The sequence below is a fragment of the Gadus macrocephalus genome, chromosome 20 (genome assembly GCF_031168955.1).
Source record: "Gadus macrocephalus chromosome 20, ASM3116895v1".
Classification (NCBI taxonomy): domain Eukaryota; kingdom Metazoa; phylum Chordata; class Actinopteri; order Gadiformes; family Gadidae; genus Gadus; species Gadus macrocephalus.
Window position 1 is genome coordinate 6,565,250 of NC_082401.1, and position 24,882 is coordinate 6,590,131.

Sequence of the window (24,882 nt, forward strand, 5' to 3'; positions counted from 1 at the left end):
GTTAATGTTTACATATCGACCAGCAACGAAGTTGGAGTAGCCTACCCAAATAATGAATTAAATTAGATTCGGAAGTTAATGGAGCCGTGCACTTCGAAATAGGTCCATAGCAAGGAGCCGTTTGTTTCAGTACGACTCCTTTCAGCTGCCCACCCAGCAAAAAATAAATACATAAAACTGCTAATAAAACGCTTGAGGAGGCGTTTTGAAAAGAAAAAACGTACGCCTCCTCAAGCGTTTTACTAGCTGTGTTCGAAATCGTTCCCTATCATGGATGTAGTGCACTAAATAGGGTGCACGCCATTTTGTAGGGTGTTCGAATTCTCAGTGGTCCACTATATAGGGCACTATATAGTGGACTTAAAATAGGGTACATACGATGTTCCCTACATGTTACTCCCGTATACCACAATGCAATGCGGTCGTGTTTTTCCGGAGGAGAAGAAGAAGCTGAATAACCGCGAAAACGAATACATTTAATGATGGAGTCTCCGGCTTTCGTTTAGAAATGTCAACAATTTATTTGGGATTTAACATAGAATATTTAACATTCAAAATTAATAAAAAAAATATTTGAACAAGGAAATGTAACATTCAACATCAATACAACTTCCAGCTTTCCTCGTGAGTGCCTGGTATGTTTACATGATGTGGGCGCATCTGTCTGCGTCACACAAATACCCGGCGCATTTACTGACGCAAATGACGTTTAGAAATGTTCAGCGTAGTGTCCGAATTCTCGTTCCCCATTCCCTATATAGTGCACTAAATCATGTACACTATATAGGGAATAGGGAACGAGTGTATAGGGAACGATTTCGAACACAGCTATTAGCAGTTTATGTTGGGTGGGCAGCTGAAAGGAGTCGTACTGAAACAAACGGCTCCTTGCTATGGACCTATTTTGAAGTGCACGGCTCCATTAACTTCCGAATTAAATTAAATTCCGAATTAACTTCCATTAACTCCATTAACTTCCAAAGTCTGAGATATCCTTTTACTTAACATGAATGGCGTTGAACACGGATATATAACACACATATCATTGAAATAGCTGTAACAGGCACGGACGTATTGATTACCTGAATGATTATGGGAGACCTACGTCATTTTCATAATATTGTTAATTGTCTAATATTAACATTTCAGTTGCGTTGGTAGGTATTTCATTTTCATTTGCTTGTTTAGCTAGGTATGACAGGGTTATGGTTAGCTATGTATGACAGTTGAGAATGTTGGTGTATTACAATTCATTATTTGGACCAGCAACTTCGTTGCTGGTCGATATGTAAACATTTACTTTTATAAAAATGATTGATTTTATTTTTCGTAAATAGTTAGTTGGAAGGAATCTGTTTCTTAAGCAATAACATTTAACTGAATTTTTTAGGCCTACATACGTTTACTATGTTACTATGGTATTATATGGAGCAATCTTACGTTGGTGGTGACAATGTGGTATTGGCATATATATTCCAGAATTTGAAAAAGGATATGGATATAGAGTGGGTGACTTTATCAGTATACTCTATCGAGATGGCCACAATAATACCCGCTCTTAAATGGGTTGTAGATACTAGAGCCCGACCGATATATCGGCAGGCCGATATTATCGGCCGATATTAGTCATTTTTCAAACTATAACGTCTAACTATAGCTCTAACGTCCCAAACCCGCTGAATCAGGCAGAGTGAATGACGGAGATCGACGGAGATCATCGGTGTTGTTCATAGCTGTGTTCGAAATCATTCCCTATCACGGATATAGTGCACTATATAGGGTGCTCGCCATTTTGCATTGGTGTTCGAATTCTCAGTGGTTAATTTCATGCACTAAAATTTGAGTGTACATACGTTGTTCCCTACTTGTTACTCCGTATACCACAATGCAATGCGGTAGTGTTCTTCCGGAGGAGAAGAAGAAGCTGAATAACCGCGAAAACTAATACATTTAATGATGGAGTCTCCGGCTTTCGTTTAGAGATGTCAACAATTTAATTGGGAGTTAACATAGAAAATGTAATATTCAAAATTAATAAAAAAAACTTGATCAAGGAAATGTTGCATACAACATCAATACAAGCTCCAGCTTTCCTCGGGATTGGCCGGTTTGTTTACATGATGTGGGAGCATCTGTCTGCGTCACACAAATACCCGGCGCATTTACTGACGCAAATGACGCTTAGAAATGTTCAGCGTAGTGTCCGAATTCTCGTTTGTTCGTTCCCTATATAGTGCACTATATCATAAACACTATATAGGGAATAGTGAGGGAGTGAATAGGGAATGATTTCCAACACAGCTCATGTGTGCAAGTGTGTTCATGGTAAGTTGGCAACTGTCACAAGACATATATTGCTTGAATAACAATTAAAAGAACATCCCCATAAATTCTCTAAAGTCGATAAGCATGACTTAATTCATGACTACCATGTCCTGTTTTGCTGTTGTTACGTGTTAGTTGAGAGTGAAAAGGATTCAAAGGATAACTACAAATAACCAATGTTAGGGAAATCTGTTTGTTTTGTTGCGCGTTTCTGGATTTTTTTTATTTTTATATATCGGCCGATATATCGGCATATCAGATTTTTTTATCACAAAATATTCGTATCGGTATCGGCCTTAAAAATCCTATATCGGTCGGGCTCTAGTAGATACCAAGTTTTATAACAGATAATTAAATACGTGAAGATTTGGTGATGGAGGTAAAGCATCTTCTTTTAAATATTATAAGCCTTGGTTTAGTTATTCAGTTCTGTTGGATTCCAGCCCACCATGGAATATATGGCAATGAAATTGCTGATAAATTAGCTAAGATACTAACCTAATTAGAAGAATTTAACCTTAAGTATATATTATATATATTTTTTATTATTTATTCATCACTTTTGTTAGTTTGTTTGATTTTGTTTATTTTGTTTTCAAATTTATTTTTATGATTTAAAGTATCATTTGCCAACGTCCTTGTCACAAACTCCTGTGTAGTAGTCCAGTAGGTGGCGGTATATGGGGAAAAACTATGATCCTCCACTAAACTAGAAGAAGAAGAAGATCTCTGCATCCGGTACGTCACGGACTAGGTCACGTGTCTTGGCCCCATAACGCGGAAGCAAATCGCTCCTGTACGTTACCCTGCGCCACTGAGCAGTTTGTATAGGAATGAATGGGCGGCCATTTTCCAGTCTGTGGTCCATCCTTTATTATGTCCATGGCTAGGACGCGTCCTATGGAGAGTGCTAGCTCGAGTGCTTTCTTGCGTTTTGTTAAGGAGCTGCGGGTGCAGGCAGGCAGGTAGGACCCAGACGGTTTCAGGAAAACGGCACTTTATTCACGCCTAAAGGCTAAGGCACAGGAATCTCGGGAGACAACAGGGAACACCGAACACGCAGGACTAACAACCACAATGACAGCACAAGGAACAAAGGAAAGACAAGGGCTTAAATAACAAACACAACGAGGAACAGCTGAGACACATTAGGGGAGGGAGCAGTAATCAACACAGGAGGGAAACACACACACCATGACAGTACCCCCCCCTTAAGGGTCGACTCCCAGGCGACCCACGACAAGCAAAACAACGAAGAAAGTCAAAACGGGTGGGTGGAGGGGCACCAGGAGGGGGGAATCAAAAAAAAAAAAAATGGACTGGGGCAGAGCGGAGGGACGTCAGGCGGGCGGCCAGAAAACTGCCCCAGGGCATGGCAGGGAGCCTCAGGCGGACGGCCTGGGGGGCAAGCAGAGGCAGAGGGAAGGCGGAACCCTTCAGGAGGCCTGCGGCAAGGACGATGAGGGCTCAGTCCCTCAGGAGGAAGGCGAGCTGGAGGGCGGGTCCCCTCTGGAGGAAGGAGAGGTAGAGGGTGGATCCCCTCTAGTAGAGGGCGGGTCCCCTCTGGTGGAAGGCCAGGTAGGGGGCGGGTCCCCTCTGGTGGAAGGCCAGGTAGGGGGCGGGTCCCCTCTGGTGGAAGGCCAGGTAGGGGGCGGGTCCCCTCTGGTGGAAGGCCAGGTAGGGGGCGGGTCCCCTCTGGTGGAAGGCCAGGTAGGGGGCGGGTCCCCTCTGGTGGAAGCCCAGGTAGGGGGCGGGTCCCCTCTGGTGGAAGCCCAGGTAGAGGGCGGGTCCCCTCTGGTGGAAGCCCAGGCGGAGGGCGGGTCCCCTCTGGTGGAAGGCCAGGCGGAGGGCGGGTCCCCTCTGGTGGAAGGCCTTGAAGGGGAACCCCCCTCGGGAAGGAGTGGAGGAGGACCCCCACAGGCAGGAGCGGGGGGCGTGCCTCCCCTGGACGGTCTGGAGGGCGGACCCCCTCCGGCAGGAGCAGAGGCCGGTCCCCCTCTGGAAGGAGCAGGGGGCGGGCCCCCTCAGGCAGGAGCGGAGGGCGGACCACCTCAAGCAGGCGAAGAGGCCGGTCCCCCTCTGGAAGGCTAGGAGTGGGCTCAGGAACCGGACAGGGCTCGGGGACCGGAGTCAGTGCGGGAGCTGGAGTGCCAGGAGGAACCGGGTGGTACCCCAAACCCTCCCAAAAATCCATTGCCTTAATAATAAATAAATCCTCCCACTCACGACTAACTTGATCGTCCGCTGGGTCCATTGTTGGTGCTGTCATTCTGTTAGGTGCTGTCATTCTGTTAAGGAGCTGCGGGTGCAGGCAGGCAGGTAGGACCCAGACGCAGACGGTTTCAGGAAAACGGCACTTTATTCACGCCTAAAGGCTAAGGCACAGGAATCAGGGAACTCGGGAGACAACAGGGAACTCGGGAGACAACAGGGAACTCGGGAGACAACAGGGAACTCCGAACACACAGGACTAACAACCACAATGACAGCACAAGGAACAAAGGAAAGACAAGGCTTAAATAACAAACACAACGAGGACCAGCTGAGACACATTAGGGGAGGGAGCAGTAATCAACACAGGAGGGAAACACAGGGAAACACACACACCATGACAGTTTGTAACGTTCAGACTTTGGAACGAGTTGGTAGTGTGGAAGCGCTTCCGCGTTTTAATACTGCGTGTCCGCTTGTAAACACATGTGCGCTTATGAATAAAACATGGCAGCAATCAAGCTGATCGATATTTATTTGACTTTTGTCTGTTATGAATGCGGCCATGTCTCCTTCGCATGGAGCCTCTTCGGGGAAGTCACAAAAGCTTTGCTGCGGTTGATCGAATCGTCTTTATTAAATGGAAAATCCAGCCAATTTTTATAAAACTGAGTGAAATTGTCTGAGAACTTAATTCATGCATCACATTTACAGTACGGTTGATTACCATTATACAGGGGGAAAAAGACAAAGAAAGATGATAAACATGTATTTATTTGGATATATTATTTAACTGATCTGATTCATTCATTCATATATGCCTACAATCTACCAGTGCTTTGAACACATAGGTATATCATATAACAATTATATACGTTCATTCAAAATTACAAACATTGCAAATAATCGGTTGTGCATTAATTTTTACAACATTGGATAGTGGCACTATCCCGATTCCCTTCCACCGGTAAACAAATGTTTGTGCGCCACCCTAAGGCGCACAAAAGCCTCCGTTTGCTGGGCTGACCCTAAAAAAAAAACGATTCAACACAAACATAAATAGGTATACATAAATAATGTAATCTTGTGAGCGAGTGAATTGACATTGGTGACATGGTGTTTAACACCAGATACGTCCAAGCAAAATTTAGCAACGTATCATTAAGTAGCAAAAACGTTTGAAAAGTGGCACAGGTCGTTAGGCTAGATTATTGGCATTAACATGATGAATCTATAAAAAGCAATACGGCACAAAATATTTCTGAAAACTAATACAACTTCACTTCATTTGAACGTGTGTAGTGCTCTGCCATTTTCAAGAACCCGCCCAGTGAACGCAGAGGATTGTGGGTAGTTTTGGCTCGTCTAGGATGCAGCGATGCATCCTTGAAAAATCTCGGAATTCTCAAAAACAAAGGACGCAAAAATGGCGCGGCTTTCGAGTGTCCTCAACATTGGAACAGTGCTTGTCGGCGTTCTATGACGTAGCGTCCTTAAAAGGGCGGCCATTGAGCATGCTTCCTTGACATTGGGAAACACCCCATATAGCAATTTCTGCCTTTCTGCACCAGAGGGCACACCCATTAATTTTTTGGACACGTAAAGGCAATAAGGCACTGTCTCGTATTCACCACTCTAGAAGGCAGTTCATCAACCATGGAGGCACTGTAAGGGCTCATTAAGAGGGCACTCATTGAGGCACGTTATCGAATTGTCTTATCTAGAGGGCTCATCGTCATAATTTATTGCATGAAGGGGCCCCAGAGGGCATCCGATCATTTTTTTCCACATGTAAAGGGCAGCCAATAAGGCATATTCTCTCGTATTCGCCACTCTTGAGGGCACTTTTTCAACCTTGGAGGCACCCCCCCCTGAGTCCGCCACTGGTAACATGTGCTCTCTTGAAGTTCTGTCCGAATCCCATACCTATCTGAGCCCATGTGGCCTCACGCACTCACTCAACTAGCACCTGAGATCAATTAAGTCCGTGAGTCCTTAGTCCTCAGGGCTCACTTTGGGATTGGGCATATGAGTAGGCCTGCCATGATGGGACCTGTCTTCCTTCTCCCAGTCCACACCCATCATGACGTCACGCTCAGGTGTGGCTGTTTCGGGAGCGTTTATTGTGTCGACACTCAAACACGGAAGTCATTGAATGGCAGAATAAACAAACCATCACAAATCCCGGTGGATCGCGACCCGTCAGCCTATACACCGACAAGCTACGACAACAATATCGACGAGTGGCAAAAAGGTAAAGCCCTCACCTGCAGAATAAAAACCGAAAGAAACAATCTGGAGGACGCAGGGATTATAGTCGATAAGTCTGGAATGCGAGGGCGAGTCAAGGCAACCTAACCGAAAGGCACTTGGACAGAAGAAGCGCTTAGGAGGATATACTGCAAGTGGGGCATGGCCATGAACCCAGGGCGACCCGTGGACGCGCCGGGGGGCAGCAGCACGCGCAACCTGAGCCCCCCCGTGGACGGGCTGGGGGGCAGCATCACGCGCAACCTGAGCCCCTCCGCGGTCAACCAGATGCTGATGGAGTTCATGATGTACGCCGGACGGGCGTTCGTGGTCTTCTATCCGGTGTATCTGACGGGGTACCTCGGATTCAGCATCAGCTGGGTGCTGCTGTGCATGATGATGGTCACCTGGTGGAAGAAGAATCGCCAGTGGAAAGACGTCCGGATCGGAACTGCAATAGACTTCGCGGATAATGAAGCACATGAGATCAATAGGGAGTTGACTAAATCTTTGAGCATGGCCACATGGGTACGTAGAGTGTTGTGTTGTTTTATGTTTGGGTGAGTACAAAGATTGCCGACTGATTACTTCATACACTGCATTACTGCATACCATTAGAAGAGACCCCCGACTTGGGGCAATAATGAATACAACGCTAACACATTGCAATGTTTTTCCAGACTTGACTTATCCATTTGAAAAGCATACATCCAGGCTCTACTCTTTAGGTTTGACCCATGCACATCTGCAGTGACCTCACCGTGACTGTGTTAAACGTGTCTGAACGGGAGGTTACCAGGCCAACCTACTAACTAATAAGGCACATGCACTCTTGGTGACTCACAAGTCGACTCTTTGGAAGGTGTGTGTGTGTGTGTGTGTGTGTGTGTGTGTGTGTGTGTGTGTGTGTGTGTGTGTGTGTGTGTGAAATAAATATACAATTAATTTAATAACCTTAACCTCCACAATAAACCATGCCTCTGTATCCAATAAGCCATGTGTTCAATTAGTAGTATTAGTGTTAACACCCAGACCCCTGTTACAGTTGGCAGACTTCATGAGGCCCCATGGTAAGACTGGAGATTACTATTACTCTCTGAATGAACTCATGATGATTTCATTCATTCATGTCACTTCACCTTAATTTGTGATATGGAGACAAAGCCGTTTTTACAATGTTGGGAACAATGCTATTACTGTGTCAATGTAACATTGCATGATTCCCCTCATGGCATGATTCATTTTGTTTTACGTTTCTGAGGTTACAATTGAAAGTATCAAATTGATAATTCAAATAAACAATATTGAATGTCTGACACTATTGTGCATGTCCAACTAAAACCTGAATGATGATGATTGATTTGCAATAAAGATAGTGTCATGCGTGTGAGTGCATCTAATATAACTCCTAACTTTTTGTCTTCCCCCCAAAGGTAAAATTTCCTGATGTCGAAAAAGTAGACTGGATTAACAAGGTACATTGATAGACTGTTTGTAATGTCTAAAACCTCTTAAACATATGTTAAGGTTTAAAAGATAGAATATACAATAAGAACCAGTTTGAATGTTGCTGTGAAGTTCTCATTTCTCTTCAATGGCCTATTATTTGCTTTTCTTTTTGTCAATAATCTATCGTTACGATATGATGTATATTAGGTTCATCTATTTCTCTGTGTGACCAGGTACTGGAGCAGGCCTGGCCATTCTTCAGCATGTTTATGGAGAAGCTCCTCAAAGAGAAGATCCAGCCTGCTGTCAGGTTGTCTAACTCCGCCCTGAAAGCCTTCACCTTCACCAAGGTCCACTTTGGACACAAGGTGAGTCTGCTCTCATCTCTCACTACTCTTGGAAACTCTCATCATGACATTTTTAAAGGGTACATATTATACCACCATCAGTCTACCGGCCTACCCGATGGACTGAAGTAAACACTTTTCATCTATCAAGCACAGATCTAGGTGGACACGCCCACTAGTGATGTCATATGGGGCAAATTTTCGAAACGGCTTGTAAGGCTAATCACACTCACACCTGGTGGTATAATGTGTCCTCTTTTTTTAATATGTCCCACTATTTTTATTTCCCGGTATTTTGGATCTACTGTCATAATAAGGTACTTGACATGTGTACATCTAAATCTAAGATGAAGGCTGGATAGATAGTATTGAGGTGGCGAACTGAGAACTATCAAAACAACAACTTCTGCGTCAGCTCGTTAAAATAAATTAAAGAAACAGTGCAGAAGTATCGTTTTTGATATTAATTTTGTATTTTTGGTAGTGCAAACACTTACAGCAGAGTAGATGTATCACATTTCAAAATCCTTTGTCAATAGTGAGGAGAAACAATAGTACAGCACACCAAAGTGCATTCTAGACTAAAAAAGCTAAATAACACAGGTAGCAACATTACACAAGTCAGCTTGTGGGATGTTCCAGGAAGAGATGAGTTTTAACGTGTTTCTTGAAGAAGGTGGACGGCTGAATATTGGTCCAGACGGGGGATTTACCTCAGTTCCTTGAATGCTGGACAAAGACGCCACTAGGGCAGAACTTCTCAGCAGCATATGTCGCTTTCTCATCACCTGGTTCTTCTAAATTATTCCAGCCTCTCAAGATCACTGGCATGAGGGCATACACTCACGAAGTTGACCAGAGAGAAGTGGTTCTTGACATGAATATATGGTGAGTCAAAGTCTATGCATCGGTTTCTTCTGGTGAAAAATGCTATACGCTTGTTGGATACGATTTATTTTTTTTTGTTTTGATTTTAGATTTAAACAAATTAATATGTGACCGTTTTGTTTAGTTTCATTGCATTTTAAGTTGTATAATTGCATTAATTTTTTAGCCCCATATTGATTGGCCGTTATTTGTGCTACTTTCTATTTAATTATTGTACATTTAATTCGCAGTTACGATGGTGATGCTGACATTGATGCAGAAATAAAGCCTCCCATAGTAGCTGGTGTCAAAGGACTTCAGGTTCTGTCCTTCGCAAAACTTGAACCACACTATATACATCTGAACACTTTGAATAATATGTCTCATTGTTTTAACAATTCAAAACAATACATACATTCCCTCACAATATACATGTGGAAAATTGTAACGGATATGAAACATTTTTATAAAGCAATAAGTTTGAATTTGTTATTTGTAAAGATGCATTCATTTTATTTGCAAAAGGTACTGGTCTATCAAAATATTTCCGATGAGTAGTCAGTTAAGGTGATGCAATACATTGTTTTTAACATGTCCAGTTCAAAGGAATGATGAGGGTTATTCTGGAGCCTCTGATTGGTCAAGCCCCGTTGGTCGGAGGAGTAACGTTCTTCTTCATCCGCCGGCCTGTAAGTGTTTCTGTACTGGAGTAGCTCTCTCTCCATGATTTCCCTGTACAGGTGATCTCGTTTTAAGCCATCCAACCTGATTTCAGACGCTGCAAATCAACTGGACCGGCATGACCAACCTCCTAGACAGTCCCGCTTTCAGGTGTGTTGCTCATTCCCTCAGAGTTAGAGTGAATGCTTGATTACACAAGGCCATAACATCTAGTGACTAGAGCATTTCATTCCCAGCCATAAGGTTCTTGGTTTGATCCCTAGTGTCCACAGTCTATCTGTAGGATTCGTAGGCACCTGTATTTGGATTGAATGACCCTTCCCTCTCTCTCTCCTGTTCTCTTTCACCAGTTCGCTATCTGAAGAGACCATCATGGACATAATTTCCTCTATGATGGTGCTGCCCAACCGGATGTGCATCCCCCTCATAGATCAAGTCAAGGTGGACACGATGAGGTTCCCCCTACCTCGGGTACGGCACTCAAACACATTCGTTATGGCTGTGTTGCCCTAAGATGGAATGTTGATTGTGTTGATTAACCTTGGAATGGCTGGTTAGTAATTGCTATCAACATCGTACTTTTGTGGTTAGATAGGGGCCCTATAGTATTGTGTTGACTTACTTGTCAACCTACCAGCCTACCTGTAGACTATGCTCACTGCTTGGCTGATGATGGACACACCCACGATTGATCGCTATATTGGAAATAATGTTGTCTTTGCATATCAACATCACCCATCATGGCGCTTTTATAACTTTACTTAATTACTTGCTCTTCCAGAATGGTTGTCACATGTAGAGTTAAACAAAATAAGATAATGGTACAGGAATGCAATGGGGAAAACACCACTATTGTCCGTACAAGCTAATTGGAATGTGGTCCATGCACATTATCATGTTACAGACAGGCCAGATATGTAGCATAACAAATAAGGCTTCAATTGCCATTTGAAAATGATTGACAATCATTGTAATTGGTTGATCATATAAGGTTACCTTTGGTAAACCTCAACATCAGCATGTTCTACATTTTGTGTAAGTAAAGCTACTGTTAAGTCAGTACTTGTTGCCATGACTTCATCCTAATTGCCATCAAACAATATGTTTGAGTTTCTGCTTTTGAACTGAACTTATTATACAGTGCAATATTTGTCAACTCTTTTATGCAAGGAGTTTTTCAAGTTTTATAATGTTATTTTCAGTGGCCCCAGTGGGAATAAACCCATAACCCAGGCAGTGGTGGCATTCCCAGTTGAGCTACAAAGGACGGCATGTACTTGTACTTGTAGTTTATGTGCACTGGCCCATCTAGCAATCAATTAAACTGTATTTGTTAAGCCCTTTCACAACAAGAACATCACAACAAGAGCATAAAATAAAGTGAGTTTAAAATAAGAGTGACTCAAATAACAGTCACAGAGCTAGCTTCGTACAGGAAGCAAGTCTATTTTGGAAATTCCAAAGCATTATCATTATTTTCTGTCCCTGTAATGGCTGTTTGCCTTGGGCTCACCGTGCTAAAGTTCCAGGGAAAAATACCCCAAACTTTGAAAAGGAACAAAGTCGAGGGATCTCTCCTTCCAGGGATGAATAGGAATGAAGGTGATCCCAGTTTCCAAATTGAGTGTGTTTGCTCTTGCAGGGGGTGGTCCGGGTGCACCTAGTGGAGGCCAGGAACCTGGTGCCAAAAGACACCTACATGATGGGTATGGTGAAGGGCAAGTCGGACCCCTACGCAGTGCTCCGGGTGGGCAACTCGCAGTTCAAGACCAAGACCATCAAGGAGAACCTCAACCCACGCTGGACCAACGAGGTGTATGAGGTATGGGGCAGACGGATATACTCTATAATGATAGGTTGTTTTATATGACCTACTTAGGATAACAATATGTTTTGATATACTTATTGCCATTATAATGATCATACATATGTTTATACTGTATTCTTTAGTATGAAAGTCTTGCTCTCCCTGTGTGTTGATGTTGGCATGTGACAGATGTCTGAATTGTCCTTGTTATGACTAGGGTATTTATCATGTGGTTTACACCAAGACAATTTGTAGCAGTATAATAACATTCTCCATGTAAGATAAGCAGAAAAGATGTCTTGTATGATTTGGTATAATTTCATTTTGATCCCGATATGTTTTAGTAAAATTACTCTCTCACCTAATGGTACTCATAGTATGTGGCACTCACATATCCCCGTTGTATGCCGTTTATATGTTTTCGAGTACAAGAAAACCTGGTGTAGGATTGGAAATTGTTCAGTCTTTCTCTCCCGCCTACCTGTAACTTGGTATCATGTATCTGGATATGCTAGTGGCTTTATGTAAACTCTATAAAACAATATGTCATCAAGAAAATATAGTTATCAGAGGGTATGCATACATTTTTCATAGAAATAAAATCTGCTTGGCCAATGCAAACAATGGGTCCCTATACATTCAACATTTATCGGCAACTTTAAATCCCATTGCTGTTTGAAAAAGCCTCCTCTGTGCATGGTCACTGAGGCCCCACCACCAGCAAGACAGTGTTTGTCTGTCCTTCCTCAGTTTGTAGTCCACGAGGCCCCAGGACAGGAGCTTGACCTGGAGCTGTTCGACGAGGACACGGACAAGGACGACTTCCTCGGAAGGTTAACATGACCGTCTATCGATAGATCTGTCTGTCTGTCTCTCTATTGGTCGGTGGGTCAGTCTTTATGTACCCGACTGCCGATCTATCAGTTGGTTGGATGTTCTGTTGGTTAACTGCACCTGCCTGGATGCATAGCTATCTGTCTGTCTATCAGTCAGCCTGTCTGTCCGTTTATCGGTCCACCTGCCTGCCGGGCCTGTTTGGCTGTCTTGTATAGATGTGTATGTGTAAACTTAGAAAATGATAGTCAGCTGAAGTCGTTATGAACATCCTCCGTAGGCATATCCTGGATCTTGGAGACGTGAAGAAGGAGAAAGAGCTGGATAAGGTGAGGGTGCGGGTGACGGTGTGGTTCTGGTTACTAAGGAAATCAACGTCTTTATTGTAAATGAGTGTTAACTTTCAGAATGTTTTCATGTCCGCGGGAATAAAGTGATTGAATAAAGTATTCTGTACCATACCAAATGTTAAATAGTTAATTTCCAATAACTTTCTTATATCCAGAAATGAGTGTAGATCTAAACACTTTTAAGGAAAGAAAGTAATTGTAGAAACTGGACATATATCAGGAACACTGTTATATAATTTTCAACCTTATTTCAGTGTTGGCCACTCAGGAGTCAATGTGTTAAGACCAGGATGTGCTGTTTATTATATATGTACTGTATTGTGTTGGATATAATGAATATTGTTCCCTGTGACAGTGGTTTCCTCTGACTGATACTCAGAGCGGTGAGGTGCAAATGAGACTCCAGTGGCTCTCTCTCCACACCGACCAGAGCCTCTTGAATGAGGTACAGTGCGTTAAACACCTAATGACCTCTCACATACACATAGATACTGCATTATAAACACACACACAGACACACACACACCCCTCTATAAAGACAGTGTTTTTCGACTTGTTTTAGAATTCAAAATAAAAATGTAAAACTTAAAGTTGTATGTCCTTTGGCCTCTGTACAAAATTGTCCCCCTTCAGGACTTGTCTTGTATAGATATGAGTTAATCCATAAACCCTTTACTTACAGACTACTGATGGTTGTGCCTGTGCCATGCTTGCGGTTTATTTAGACAATGCCTCAGACCTTCCAGTAAGTCTAATCAGACATTGCTAGCAACCATTTATTGTGATCTGCAAGGGCTTGGATCCGTTCATATTGCTGTTTCATTTTATATTTTAGAAAGACAACAGTGAGTTCTCTCACAATCAGAAACAGGGTAAACATTCAAAGGAAGCCAAGGTAAGAAAATATATTAAGTGTACATGTATATAACATTGTTGGGAACATACTTTATTGTGATAATAAATGTAATCTTCAAGCCACTAATAAGTTATGATTGGTTGATTAAAAATAGCATTCAATGGTTATATATCAACATATGAATTTCCTTGTAAGTACAGCAACCCACATATGTTCCCTGATCCGCGACACATTGGTACGCAGGAATGTATATCTGGTTTTATATTGAACATTGCATGGTAGTTGGCTCGGGCGTCTGTTGGTATCTGCCCTTCTGTTTGTGTGTGACTGGGTTTTCCTGTTTGTCTGGTCACTGTGCATGTCACTTTATATGGGTGTGGCAGTAACCAAATTGGGTTTCTAAATTTGCTTTTCAACTTGAAGCTTTGTTGTTTTTTCTCAATACCAGAATTGCAATGAGAGTTGTAGGTGTGGCAGAAACTTCACCAGATGGTTCACTAAAATGTGTTTTAATTTACAAAATCGCAAACCACCCTTATCAACAAAAGTTCAATGAATACATAGTTACAAATGTTACTCCTGTTATTACAAACCTATCTCAATTATTATGAAGTCTTCAGAGATAAAATAGCTCTGCTAACCTAGTACACAGTGTGTCCTGATTTGAGTTGCCGGTACTATTAACATTCATCGCCCTCTGTTGGTTTTAATGGAACTGCAATAGGAATCCTCTGTCTTCTGATGAAAGGTCTAGCTTATACCACCAATATTCTCTTGTTGTCTAGTGTTTGGTGCTCAATATCAAACGCATGTCAAAGCTATATTAATTGCCTATACCTCATTGCATTCCTTTCTTACACACACACACACACACACACACACACACACACACACACACACACACACACACACACACACACACACACACACACACACACACACACACACACACACACACACACACACACACACACACACACACACACACACACACACTGGATCCAGTACTGTAACATAAATATTTGTGATTGTGTTTCATTAGCTCACAAAGAGAGTTGCAGAGCCAAACACATTGGTGGAGATGTCTATCCGTGACCACGTTCAAAAGAGCAAGGTACCAGTGTTATTTAAATTTACCACAATTGACAAAACAACAAACATTTACTTCTTAGACAGAATTGTCTTGTAATTGCTATTTTGAAACTAAATTAATTGTGTGTGTGTGTGTGTGTGTGTGTGTGTGTGTGTGTGTGTGTGTGTGTGTGTGTGTGTGTGTGTGTGTGTGTGTGTGTGTGTGTGTGTGTGTGTGTGTGTGTGTGTGTGTGTGTGTTCATAATTCTCTTCACATTGTGCAGGTTGCCTACGCGTCTAACAATCCAGTGTGGGAGGAAGGGTTCACCTTCTTTGTCCACAGCATCAAGAATGAGCAGCTCACCGTGGAGGTCTGCTATGAAACATGTTGCATACGTTGCTATTTAACACAATCTGTTCTACATGGTTGATTTGAAAAGCGTCATCGCTTGGTAGTCGTGATGGGTGTTCAACTAAATTGTATTCGTATAGCCCTAAATCCCGATTAGTCTCAAAGGGCTTAACAGGCCAGTTATTTATGACACCCCCTGACCAAATAATGATTATAATACAGTGAAACAAGGGTTTTCTAATGATTAATGGTCGTAAATTTGTACATGATATTTTTTTTATGCATTACAATGCCATGCTACTTACTATATACTATTCACTATTTGTTACATCATTTTGAATAAAAGACACACACGGTCACGCACAAACTCTTACAAACATGGTCCAAACACGACAAATGTCTTCTGTAAATCACTTGTATCCATCATCCTAAGGCTGGGCTGTGGTTTGTACTCTGTTCCCTGGAGGCAGGTGAAGGAACATGAGAAGAAGAATGTGCTGGGTGTGCTCACCATCCCCCTCAGCCGCCTCTTCAACGTGTCCAACATGACCCTGGAACAGCCCTTCCTGCTGGAGCGCTCAGGGGCCACCAGCCAGATCAAGCTGAAGGCCACCCTCCGGGTAGGGCTGATTCCCACAGACATCACATTGAGTCCCACTGAAGGGGAAATAGTTGCTCACCATGTCATTGAACTTGTACTCGTATGCTTATGAATCAATTGTTTGTATTACCTGTGCTTCTGAAATGAATACATGTAAACTACTTATCTTAAGTTTTCAAGTTTTCAAATCTCCCTCCTGTGTGTTTTTAGGATTTTTTTAATGGGACTCAATGTTCTCAAAGTTAATATTTTTAAGTCGGACACATCTCAAAGTGATATAGGATTATTTAAAGCATCACATTCAAACGATTCCTTCATGCTGCTCATTTCAGTCCCAGAAGTAAAATATAGATAAAATATATGCACGAAATTGTTGTGCACTACAAAATAAATCAAAGTAGCATTCATTTGAATAGTATCTATTCAGAGGATATTTGTGGAGAAGATCAGAAACTGACCGTGGCTAGAAATGGGGCTTCACGGTTGATTTTTTTTGTATTTCTTTGCAGTACACTTTCCACACATCTTCCGCCCCGTGCCCTCACCCATGCTCTCATCCATCCAACCAGGTCCTGACCATTGAAAAACCGGAACCAGAACCCATCCTCAATCCTCCCCCACAGCCCAAACCGGCCCAGTCCGCCCCGGGAGGTAAACCCCCAGCCCCTCCCTCCGGCTCGGGTACACCCTCTGCGGCTGCTGCCACCCCGTCCCGGGCCGCCCTTCCAGTCAGCCCCCTCAACGGCGAGTATGACGGCCAGCGCCGGGGCTCCTTCCTGGGCACCAGCGGCCGGCGGACGGCCCCTGACACGCCGATGATGCGCCGCTACGACTCCCACAGCCTGCTGTCGGACAACTCCATCGCCTCCTCTCGCTTCGACCTCTCCGAGGGAGCGTCTTACCCAAAGTAAGTGCCCGCTTTGTATCTGGAACGTCTCGTCACGGGGGCAGAGTGTGTGACTCTCAGCCCAAAGGTTATGGGTTTGAGCCCCAATGTCAAGAGACCTGAATGTAGGAACGATGTTCATTTCACCCTTGTTTGGCATTTATCTTCTATAATACACTTTGATTAACAGTGTCTGCTAAATTGCTAAATGGTAGTATTGGAGTGAAGGAGTCCGTGCTTAGTCACTTTAGGCAAACACTATTTGCTCTCATTGGTGTTATGTGTGCTTTCTAGCTGTCGTCTGATCCGGCTGAGTTCTGTGGTTCAGGGTGATCTCTGTAGGCAAAGCAGCAAGCTCGGGAATCAATTAGACACAAGGCATAGGCGCGCAAGGCACACAGGCAGCATTCGCAAGGAATTCATGAAAATGTATTCAGATACATTAAGTGTTAATACAGTTTGTGTAAGATCACGCCCCTGCAGTGGGGACTATAGACAGTCAATAACCAAAGCTTTAAACGGGATGAACTTTCGAGACATAGTACATAGTAACCAGCGTACACGGTTAAAATAATATAATAATACATAGTCGATACACGACCAAACTCCCAACGGGGACATCTTTGTCCATTACGAGCTATATACATGCACATTGTCTGTTAGAGAATGTTAGGACAAGGAACTTAATAAGTCCCCTGAGACATGGCACAACTCCCAACAATGGCTTTATGGGTCAAGGGCCGCGGATTAATTTGTTATAGAGAAGCGATGGGATGGATTTGAAGAATAATGAGCGCATGAGCTGTGCTTAAAGGATTTCACTACATTGTGTGTGTGTGTGTGTGTGTGTGTGTGTGTGTGTGTGTGTGTGGGGGGCTATACGTTTGCAGCTTTGAGGCCAGCGTAGCGCTGGGGCGTTTAAAGGCATGGATGCGGTCACTGGACTCACTGGGCATGTCCTCGTTGTCATTGCAGGGAGGTGCTGAACCACCAGGGGACCTTTGGTGAGATCCACCTGACCGTGCGCTACACAACCCTGAGGAAGAGGCTTGTCGTCCTGGTCAACTCCTGCAGGTACGTCTCCCCCATGTGTAGCATAGTAGTGCAGGCCCCCATATTATTATTATTTTTTTTATTATTAGGGGTCCGAGCAGCGTAGCTGCTTGTTTCTGTAAAAAAAAAAAAAATTCTCTCAAATTCTGTAGTTTAATATACATCTATTGATGCACTTAGACACATCATCAGTGATGGAACCTGGGGTCATTGGGTGTTTCGGGTCTCGCAACATCATACACCCTCAACCAGGCGACCCAGCCGGGATTGATCAAGTCCCAACTTGTGTCTAAGTAGCATGTACCCACGGATCGCCCCTCTTGATCCACAGCCATCTAGAGGCCTTCTCAGCTGCCTCTGTGGTGGTCTTGATGGCCTTTCTCTGACGTGCACCTGTGACTCCAAGCATGCTGTATGCTTTGCAGAGAGATCGCGCTGCAAAGCCTCTACAGCCCACCTCTATTGGCACACACCGGGCACGCCACCCCCGTCTGCGGCACTCCTCCACTAAGTTGGCATACTTGGCACGCTTCCTCTCATTGGCCTCTTCCATGCGCTCCTCCCAGGGAACTGTCAGCTCCAGTAGGACCACCTGTTTGGTTGAATCTGAGAACAGAACTATGTCTGGTCTCAGGGTGGTTTCCACGATTTGCTCTGGGAATCTGAGCTGCTTCCCCAGGTCGGCCTTCATCTGCCAGTCCGGTGCGGTTCCAAGGAGTCCTGCTGCCCCCCTTGGCTTGGGCTTAGGCTTCTCCCCTGCTCGAATGAAAGCAATCGCCTGCCTTGCTGGTCGGAGAGGCTTGTTCTGGGTGATGCTGGTGAAGATGGTTTCTGCTATCGCCTTCAGCACCTGGTCGTGGCGCCAAGTGTAGCGTCCTTCTCCCAGGGCTTTGGAGCAACAGCTGAGTATGTGCTCTAGCGTTCCCCTTCTGAGGCACAAAGGACATGATGGTGCGTCAACCTTGCCCCAGCAGAAGAGGTTGGATGGGCTGGGCAAGACGTCATAGACGGACGCAATCAGGAACTTGATCCGGTAAGGCTCAGCTTGCCAAAGCTGAGACCAGGAGATCTTGCGGTCCACTGCCTGTTCCCATCTCGTCCATGCGCCTTGCTGTCGCATCCCCACCATCTGGCTAGCACGCAGTTCCTCCACGCCAGTTCTCACTTCCTCTTGGACCAATCGGCGTCTGTCTTTGCCCAGGGCTTTGTCGTAGCGTGTGGTTGCAACGCTACCAAGCCCTGCTCGTCCAGATGCCACTGGGCCGACCAGCACGCTGTGACGCATGCGTGACTCCGCCTGCTCGACTGCTTCCTGCGCCCTCCACTTCCTTCCAGTCCTGACTTCGATGCCAGCCTGGGAGACCTTTGGATCACTGGATTCCCTGTACTGCAGCACATCTCTTGCACGGGTTACCATGAACTCCTCATTCAGGCTGCTAATGGGGAGCTTCAGTTTGTTGTTGTGCCCGTATAGAGCGATGCTACTCAGGCTTCGTGGCAGGCCCAGCCATCTACGGAGGTAACGGCTGATCCTCCTCTCGAAGCCCTGTACTGTTGTTATTGGGAACTCGTACACAAGCAGGGGCCACAGAATCCTGGGGAGAACACCATGCTGGTAAATCCAGGCCTTGAATTTACCAGGCAGACCCGACTTGTCCACTGCTGTCAGCCACGCCTCCAGCTCCCGATTTGTGGCCTTGATGGATGCAGCGTCCTTCAGGGTGCAATCAAAGGTCTTTCCGAGGCTCTTGATGGGTTTCTCGGTGACTGATGGAATCTGGGTGCCGTCCAGAGAGAAGCGGAACTTGTCAGTCACTTTCCCTCTCTTGAGCACCAGGGACCTAGATTTTGCAGGCTTGAAACACATCCGAGCCCAGGTGATGATCTTCTCCAAGCCCTGAAGGATCCATCGGCACCCCGGCACTGACGTCGTCGTTACTGTCAGGTCGTCCATAAAGGCTCTGATGGGGGGCTGGCGGACTCCAGACTTGGTGAGCGGACCTCTGCACTCGAATAGTGCATCCAGTGATGATCCCTTTCTCCAGCCGATGCCACTCAGAAGTGACTGTCCCAGAGGTGACTCTCAGCTTGAAACTCTTGTAATAGTCCAAGATAAGGTCCCTAATTTTACCTGGGACATGGTGCCGGTCCAGTGCTGTTTCCACCAGCTTATGAGGAATGGATCCATAAGCGTTGGTGAGATCGAGCCACAGCACTGCTAGGTCTCCTTTCCCTTCTCTTGCCTCTCTGATCAACTGTGTGACCACACCTGTAAAAGTCATAGAAGAAATGTTCAGGTATGGTTACCACTAACCCCCTCTACCCATAAACCCTAATGTGTGGTACTGCACCCAAAGGTGGCGCTATTGTAAAAAATCATGAATTAGGTTTGTTTCTTCTCACCAGATTGACCTGGACTCAGAATATTACAGAATATTAATCTCTAGAATCAGACGGATTTATAAAACCCTGAAAAAGATTCACAGGCTACAAAAACCAAAATCGCCACATAAAATGTTTAGACCAAGCCTCTCAAAAATCATCGAACAGAATTTGTTTTACTTACCGGTAGTTCCATTTGAGAAATATTGCCCAATAAAGTTGGAGCAGTTAGCCCATTTTTCTTATATGACCATTTTGTTATTGTACAATAAAAAAATACGACTATTATTAGGTGGATACCAATACCCCCCACTACTAATAAACCCAAATTGTGGTACTGCACCCAAATTATGAACAAGCCTTATTTCTCCTTACGAGATTTACCTTGTCTCAAAATTCTTTCATCATATTAATCTCTTAAATCAGAGGCATCTTTTTCACCCTGGTCTTCTGCTCTAGAAATGTTTACTTTTCCCACAATTTCATATAAAAGCCAAACGTCCACAGTCTCAACCCATTTTGTCTATCTAACCATTTTGTTATTGTATATCTACCATACGGCTATCATTAGGTGGATACCATTAATTTTTCAGATCTGTACTCTTTTAAGAAATCCCTTTATTCTCTTGTGAAATGTGTGATTGGAGTTTTCTTGATGTGTGCTTATCAATAGACATTTGCAGCATGTGAATGAGGCTTCATGCAGTTCAGGAATGTCAGTGGCTCAATGGGATAATGCCTTGTACTGATGATCCTTGGTTTGAGAGTTTGAATCCCGATTATCCTGTCATATTAATACTTCTTCCGTTAGTGTTCTTGACAAAGAATGTTTAATTTCCCCAGAATTTCAAAGATTTTTCATGTATTTGCTTTTAAGAAAGCCCTTAATTCATTTGAGAAATGTTTGCGTTGAGTTTTCTGGATGTTGTGTGCTTATCAGTAGACATTTTTACCATGTCAATGAGGCCATGATGATCCTTAGTTTGGAGAGACATTTATGAACATGCTGAACATGACATTCGGCCATTGCTCTGCAGCCCAGTCACCTGAAGGCCGAGGCACAGTATGGCATTAAGGGGAACATCAACATCTTTCCTTCATAATAAGCTCTAAGTTCTTGACTTTTCATTTTGCTCGGACCCCGTTAATCACCGCTTGCGGTTATATTTATTATTATTATTATCATATATGCTTAAATTGATCAGTCAAAAATCTTAAAATAAGCATTATATATATCAGAGGATTGTATCCACTATGCAGCCATCGCATATTCAATCTAGAAAATGTAATGAAGTATATTGATATACATTGCATCTCGTCTTGCAAAGGCTCAGGATTGCAGGGGCATGGTCTGAATCCCCGCCCCCCCCCTCTCTGTTTTGTCTGCGACCTGAAAGTCTGATATGCCGTTGCGCACGGTTGTCTTACTTTATTCAACACATTAAATGTTCCATATGCACAGCATATCATACAGAATATATTCGTAAGGAATAAACAATGTTTATTAATACATAACTTTTCAACCACGCAACACACCGTTGAGATATATTTTGCTGAGATATATACCACAGCATTATTAAATACTTGATTCTGATAGGTCTGTGACTTTCACAGGGTCTGCATTTTCTTCAACATCAGGACACCTCTGCTTTCTAACAGTTTTGAATCACTACCCTTTAAATCATCCTCAAAAACCATGGTCAATCGACCAGAAGTGTCTTTGACAGCCCAAATAAATATACTCAAAGAATAGTTCAAGAATAATTTAATATTTTTCCGCAATTAGGGATAAGTTGATGGAATAAAAGAAAAGCGGGTTTGGTGTTCGGCCAAGGCAAGGCATTGGCTTCTTACCGCAACCGAAGTAGATTATTTTCCAATAACAGGGGTTGTTGTTTACTCTTTACATACCAAAGTTACCACCAATGATTAGATATCACGCACTTTCATCTATAACGTTGTCGCTTTCATATCGACGTAACCAGCTGAATTTAAAATCTTTGTGTGCTACGCTTTGAGCATATGGTTTTTGCTTTGTCAAGTAAACAACTGGCTGATAGCTCTTAGCATCAATTAACCTGGACAAATCTGTCGTCAATTGACCGATCATGATCAAGTAAATTATGCCTGAATGTATGTCCTTGATTTTTACTGTGAAACTATTCTATACGTTAAAACGTAAATTTTTACGTCATACCCTGTTTGGTGCAGAGAACTGATCCCGTGCAATGAGAACGGCACTGATTCCTACGTCCGCTTGTACCTGCTGCCTGACCAGTCCTGGAGGCACCGCATGCGGACGCAGGTGAAGAAGAGGAACATCAACCCCACGTTCAATGAGAAGTAAGACTGCAAGTGACCACATTCCCTTTGAATGTGGTCCTTCTCATCATCTATATTTGATGTTTATTTTTCTCTTCTTTCTATACTCTTGCCTTCTATTCTCCCCTTCTTCTTCTTCTTCTTTTTATTCTTCTCTTACCTGTTCCATTTTCTCTACTCCCTCTTACCTTCTCTGCTCAGTCTTCTCTTCTTTTCTGCTTCTCCTCCTCTTCCCCCTCTTGTCAATCCTTCTCTCATCTCTTCTCTTCATGTTGAACTATTGATTCATAGTCATCATGATGTTAAAGAATTAGCATGTGCATGTCATTGTCCTGCTGTTCCTCTCTTTTGCAAGGTTTGAATTTAATGTGTCGCAAGAAGAAGCTCTCACAAGAAAGTTGGACATAGCCGTGAAGAACAACAGGATGTTCCACAGCCGAGAGAGAAGGGAGATCGGCATGGTAAACAAACTATGAGAGCCCGTTGGATTACACGGCTTGAGAAAATGTACAATAAAGAATAATAACAATGTCTGAATACTCAGACAGCCATGCAATTATGTCCCTATAAGTTTTGATTGGGTGTAGGAATTGGTTGGCTATGACGAGTTCCTTTAGTGAGAGAAGTAACCGGAGTTCATGTGTTTACTCTGTCCAAAGGTCCTGATTGATCTTGCCAACCTCGACCTGATCAAAGGTGTCACAGATTGGTGAGGAAGCTATCCATTTGCTTTTGAAGGACAATATCCTTGGCTTGTTTGTCAATGTTGTTTATTTATTATTCATCAACCATGATTAAGTAAAAAGCTTGTTCCTTAAAACAACCTAGACATATCTTCAGTCAATCCTGGTAGATTGTGATTTCAATAATGTTATCAATATATTCATATTCAATAACGGATATATTCTACAAATGCTGGCCAGTCCGTACCGCTCCCTTTGTTGATAGGAATTATACTATCGCCAATCCCAGAACCCCTCCCAGACAGTTGAACAGCCAGTTAGAGTGGGCAGAACACTTTGAGGATTTCTTATTTTGAAAGTCTCAAACCTACTAACTGGGAGGGGCTCAATATTAAGCATTGCAACTTTTGAGATTATCACAATGCTCGTTTCTATGTATTAATTATTCATCCACCTTCTCCTGTTTTGCTTTTCAATTCAAGGTTTGAGCTCAGTCTACCTGGGCTGAAGAAATCCAACTAACAAACCAACTTGCCATTCACCAAACGGACTCACCAACAAAACAAAACAACCGTCCACTCGAACAACCGACCAAACAACAATATGTTTGGATCATCTCCCAATAAGACACCAGAATGAAGAAATACTTGAGAAGAGGTTGTCTAGAACAACAGTTGTGGGGGGATGAAACAGCAATTATTCATGCTGTTTCTTCATTTTCATTTGATTATTTTATTCATGTGTCCTTAGCTGGTTACTGTTACATTGCACTCGCTGCCCGGATGTTTAGCATTTGTTTTTATTTTGTTACATTGTGATAGCTGTTCTGTCCTCGCACACATGTCTGGTAGGCAGTTAAACGCCTTCCCAATCGACAAGACATGTCCATCCAATTATGTTTTATTGAGTATAAAGGGTAAAACTAAAGCAAAAACGGACAAAAATCTGGTTACTCATGTGAAATTAATCTCATGACATGAAAACAATGCCACAGCATTACTTAAGGTGGTCGACTATGTTCTTAAATCTAGTTCATGCAAATTAAATATAGAAATGATTCCCGTGAACAAAGGCTGAATGAATGGGCGAATTAAATAAAGTATTGTAGTAGCCTGCGGTCGATGTTATCTACACTACAATAGGCCTATAACATGGACGGCTAGGTGGCACAAAGCTTAACTAACTACATTAACTTTCATATTCAACATTATTTTACCAAGACAAACAGAAGATGCTGTGAAACAGGGTGAATAACACGGTGAAACAGGAGACACTAGAGACAAATCCACGCATTCACTATTTTCGAGTTTTTCAACAATAAGAAACATAAGTCATGCTTTTTTCTTTATGCATTTTATTCCATTTGTTTATAATATTAAAATAAATCCAGGGAACAGAATATATATTGTTTTAATGATTGAGTGCTGCAATACTTTTTATATGGATTTACTTACACATCAATTGAACAACAATGCACAACAAGTGAATGTGGTTAATTTGTATTTCTTTTATGTGGAATTGAATAATTTAAGGGTTGCCTTTTTGAAGGCTTACA

The 24,882-nt window shown here is 43.2% G+C and overlaps 1 protein-coding gene across 1 annotated transcript; it reads left to right on the plus strand.

The window, feature by feature from the left end:
• The first annotated feature begins 6,587 nt into the window (after positions 1–6,587).
• Positions 6,588–24,742, plus strand: esyt3 (extended synaptotagmin-like protein 3). The gene is made up of 23 exons (XM_060039428.1): positions 6,588–7,314; positions 8,220–8,261; positions 8,469–8,603; positions 9,394–9,470; positions 9,701–9,770; positions 10,049–10,138; positions 10,225–10,280; positions 10,481–10,601; positions 11,773–11,952; positions 12,688–12,770; positions 13,052–13,100; positions 13,477–13,566; positions 13,804–13,866; positions 13,957–14,016; positions 15,020–15,091; positions 15,333–15,419; positions 15,871–16,020; positions 16,571–16,908; positions 17,863–17,961; positions 22,534–22,665; positions 23,000–23,105; positions 23,304–23,353; positions 23,810–24,742. The coding sequence occupies exons 1-23, from the start codon at positions 6,949–6,951 to the stop codon at positions 23,847–23,849; spliced, it is 2,556 nt and encodes an 851-aa protein (XP_059895411.1). The 5' UTR covers positions 6,588–6,948; the 3' UTR covers positions 23,850–24,742.
• The last annotated feature ends 140 nt before the right edge of the window (positions 24,743–24,882 follow it).

What these genes read in the sequence shown, in the direction of transcription:
- esyt3 (XM_060039428.1), top strand. Translation starts at nt 6,949, where the DNA reads ATGGCCATGAACCCAGGGCGACCCGTGGACGCGCCGGGGGGCAGCAGC. An exon ending in TCTTCTTCATCCGCCGGCCT is followed by an intron (nt 10,139 to 10,224) that starts GTAAGTGTTTCT and finishes ACCTGATTTCAG; the next exon opens with ACGCTGCAAATCAACTGGAC. An exon ending in GTCCTGGTCAACTCCTGCAG is followed by an intron (nt 17,962 to 22,533) that starts GTACGTCTCCCC and finishes TGTTTGGTGCAG; the next exon opens with AGAACTGATCCCGTGCAATG.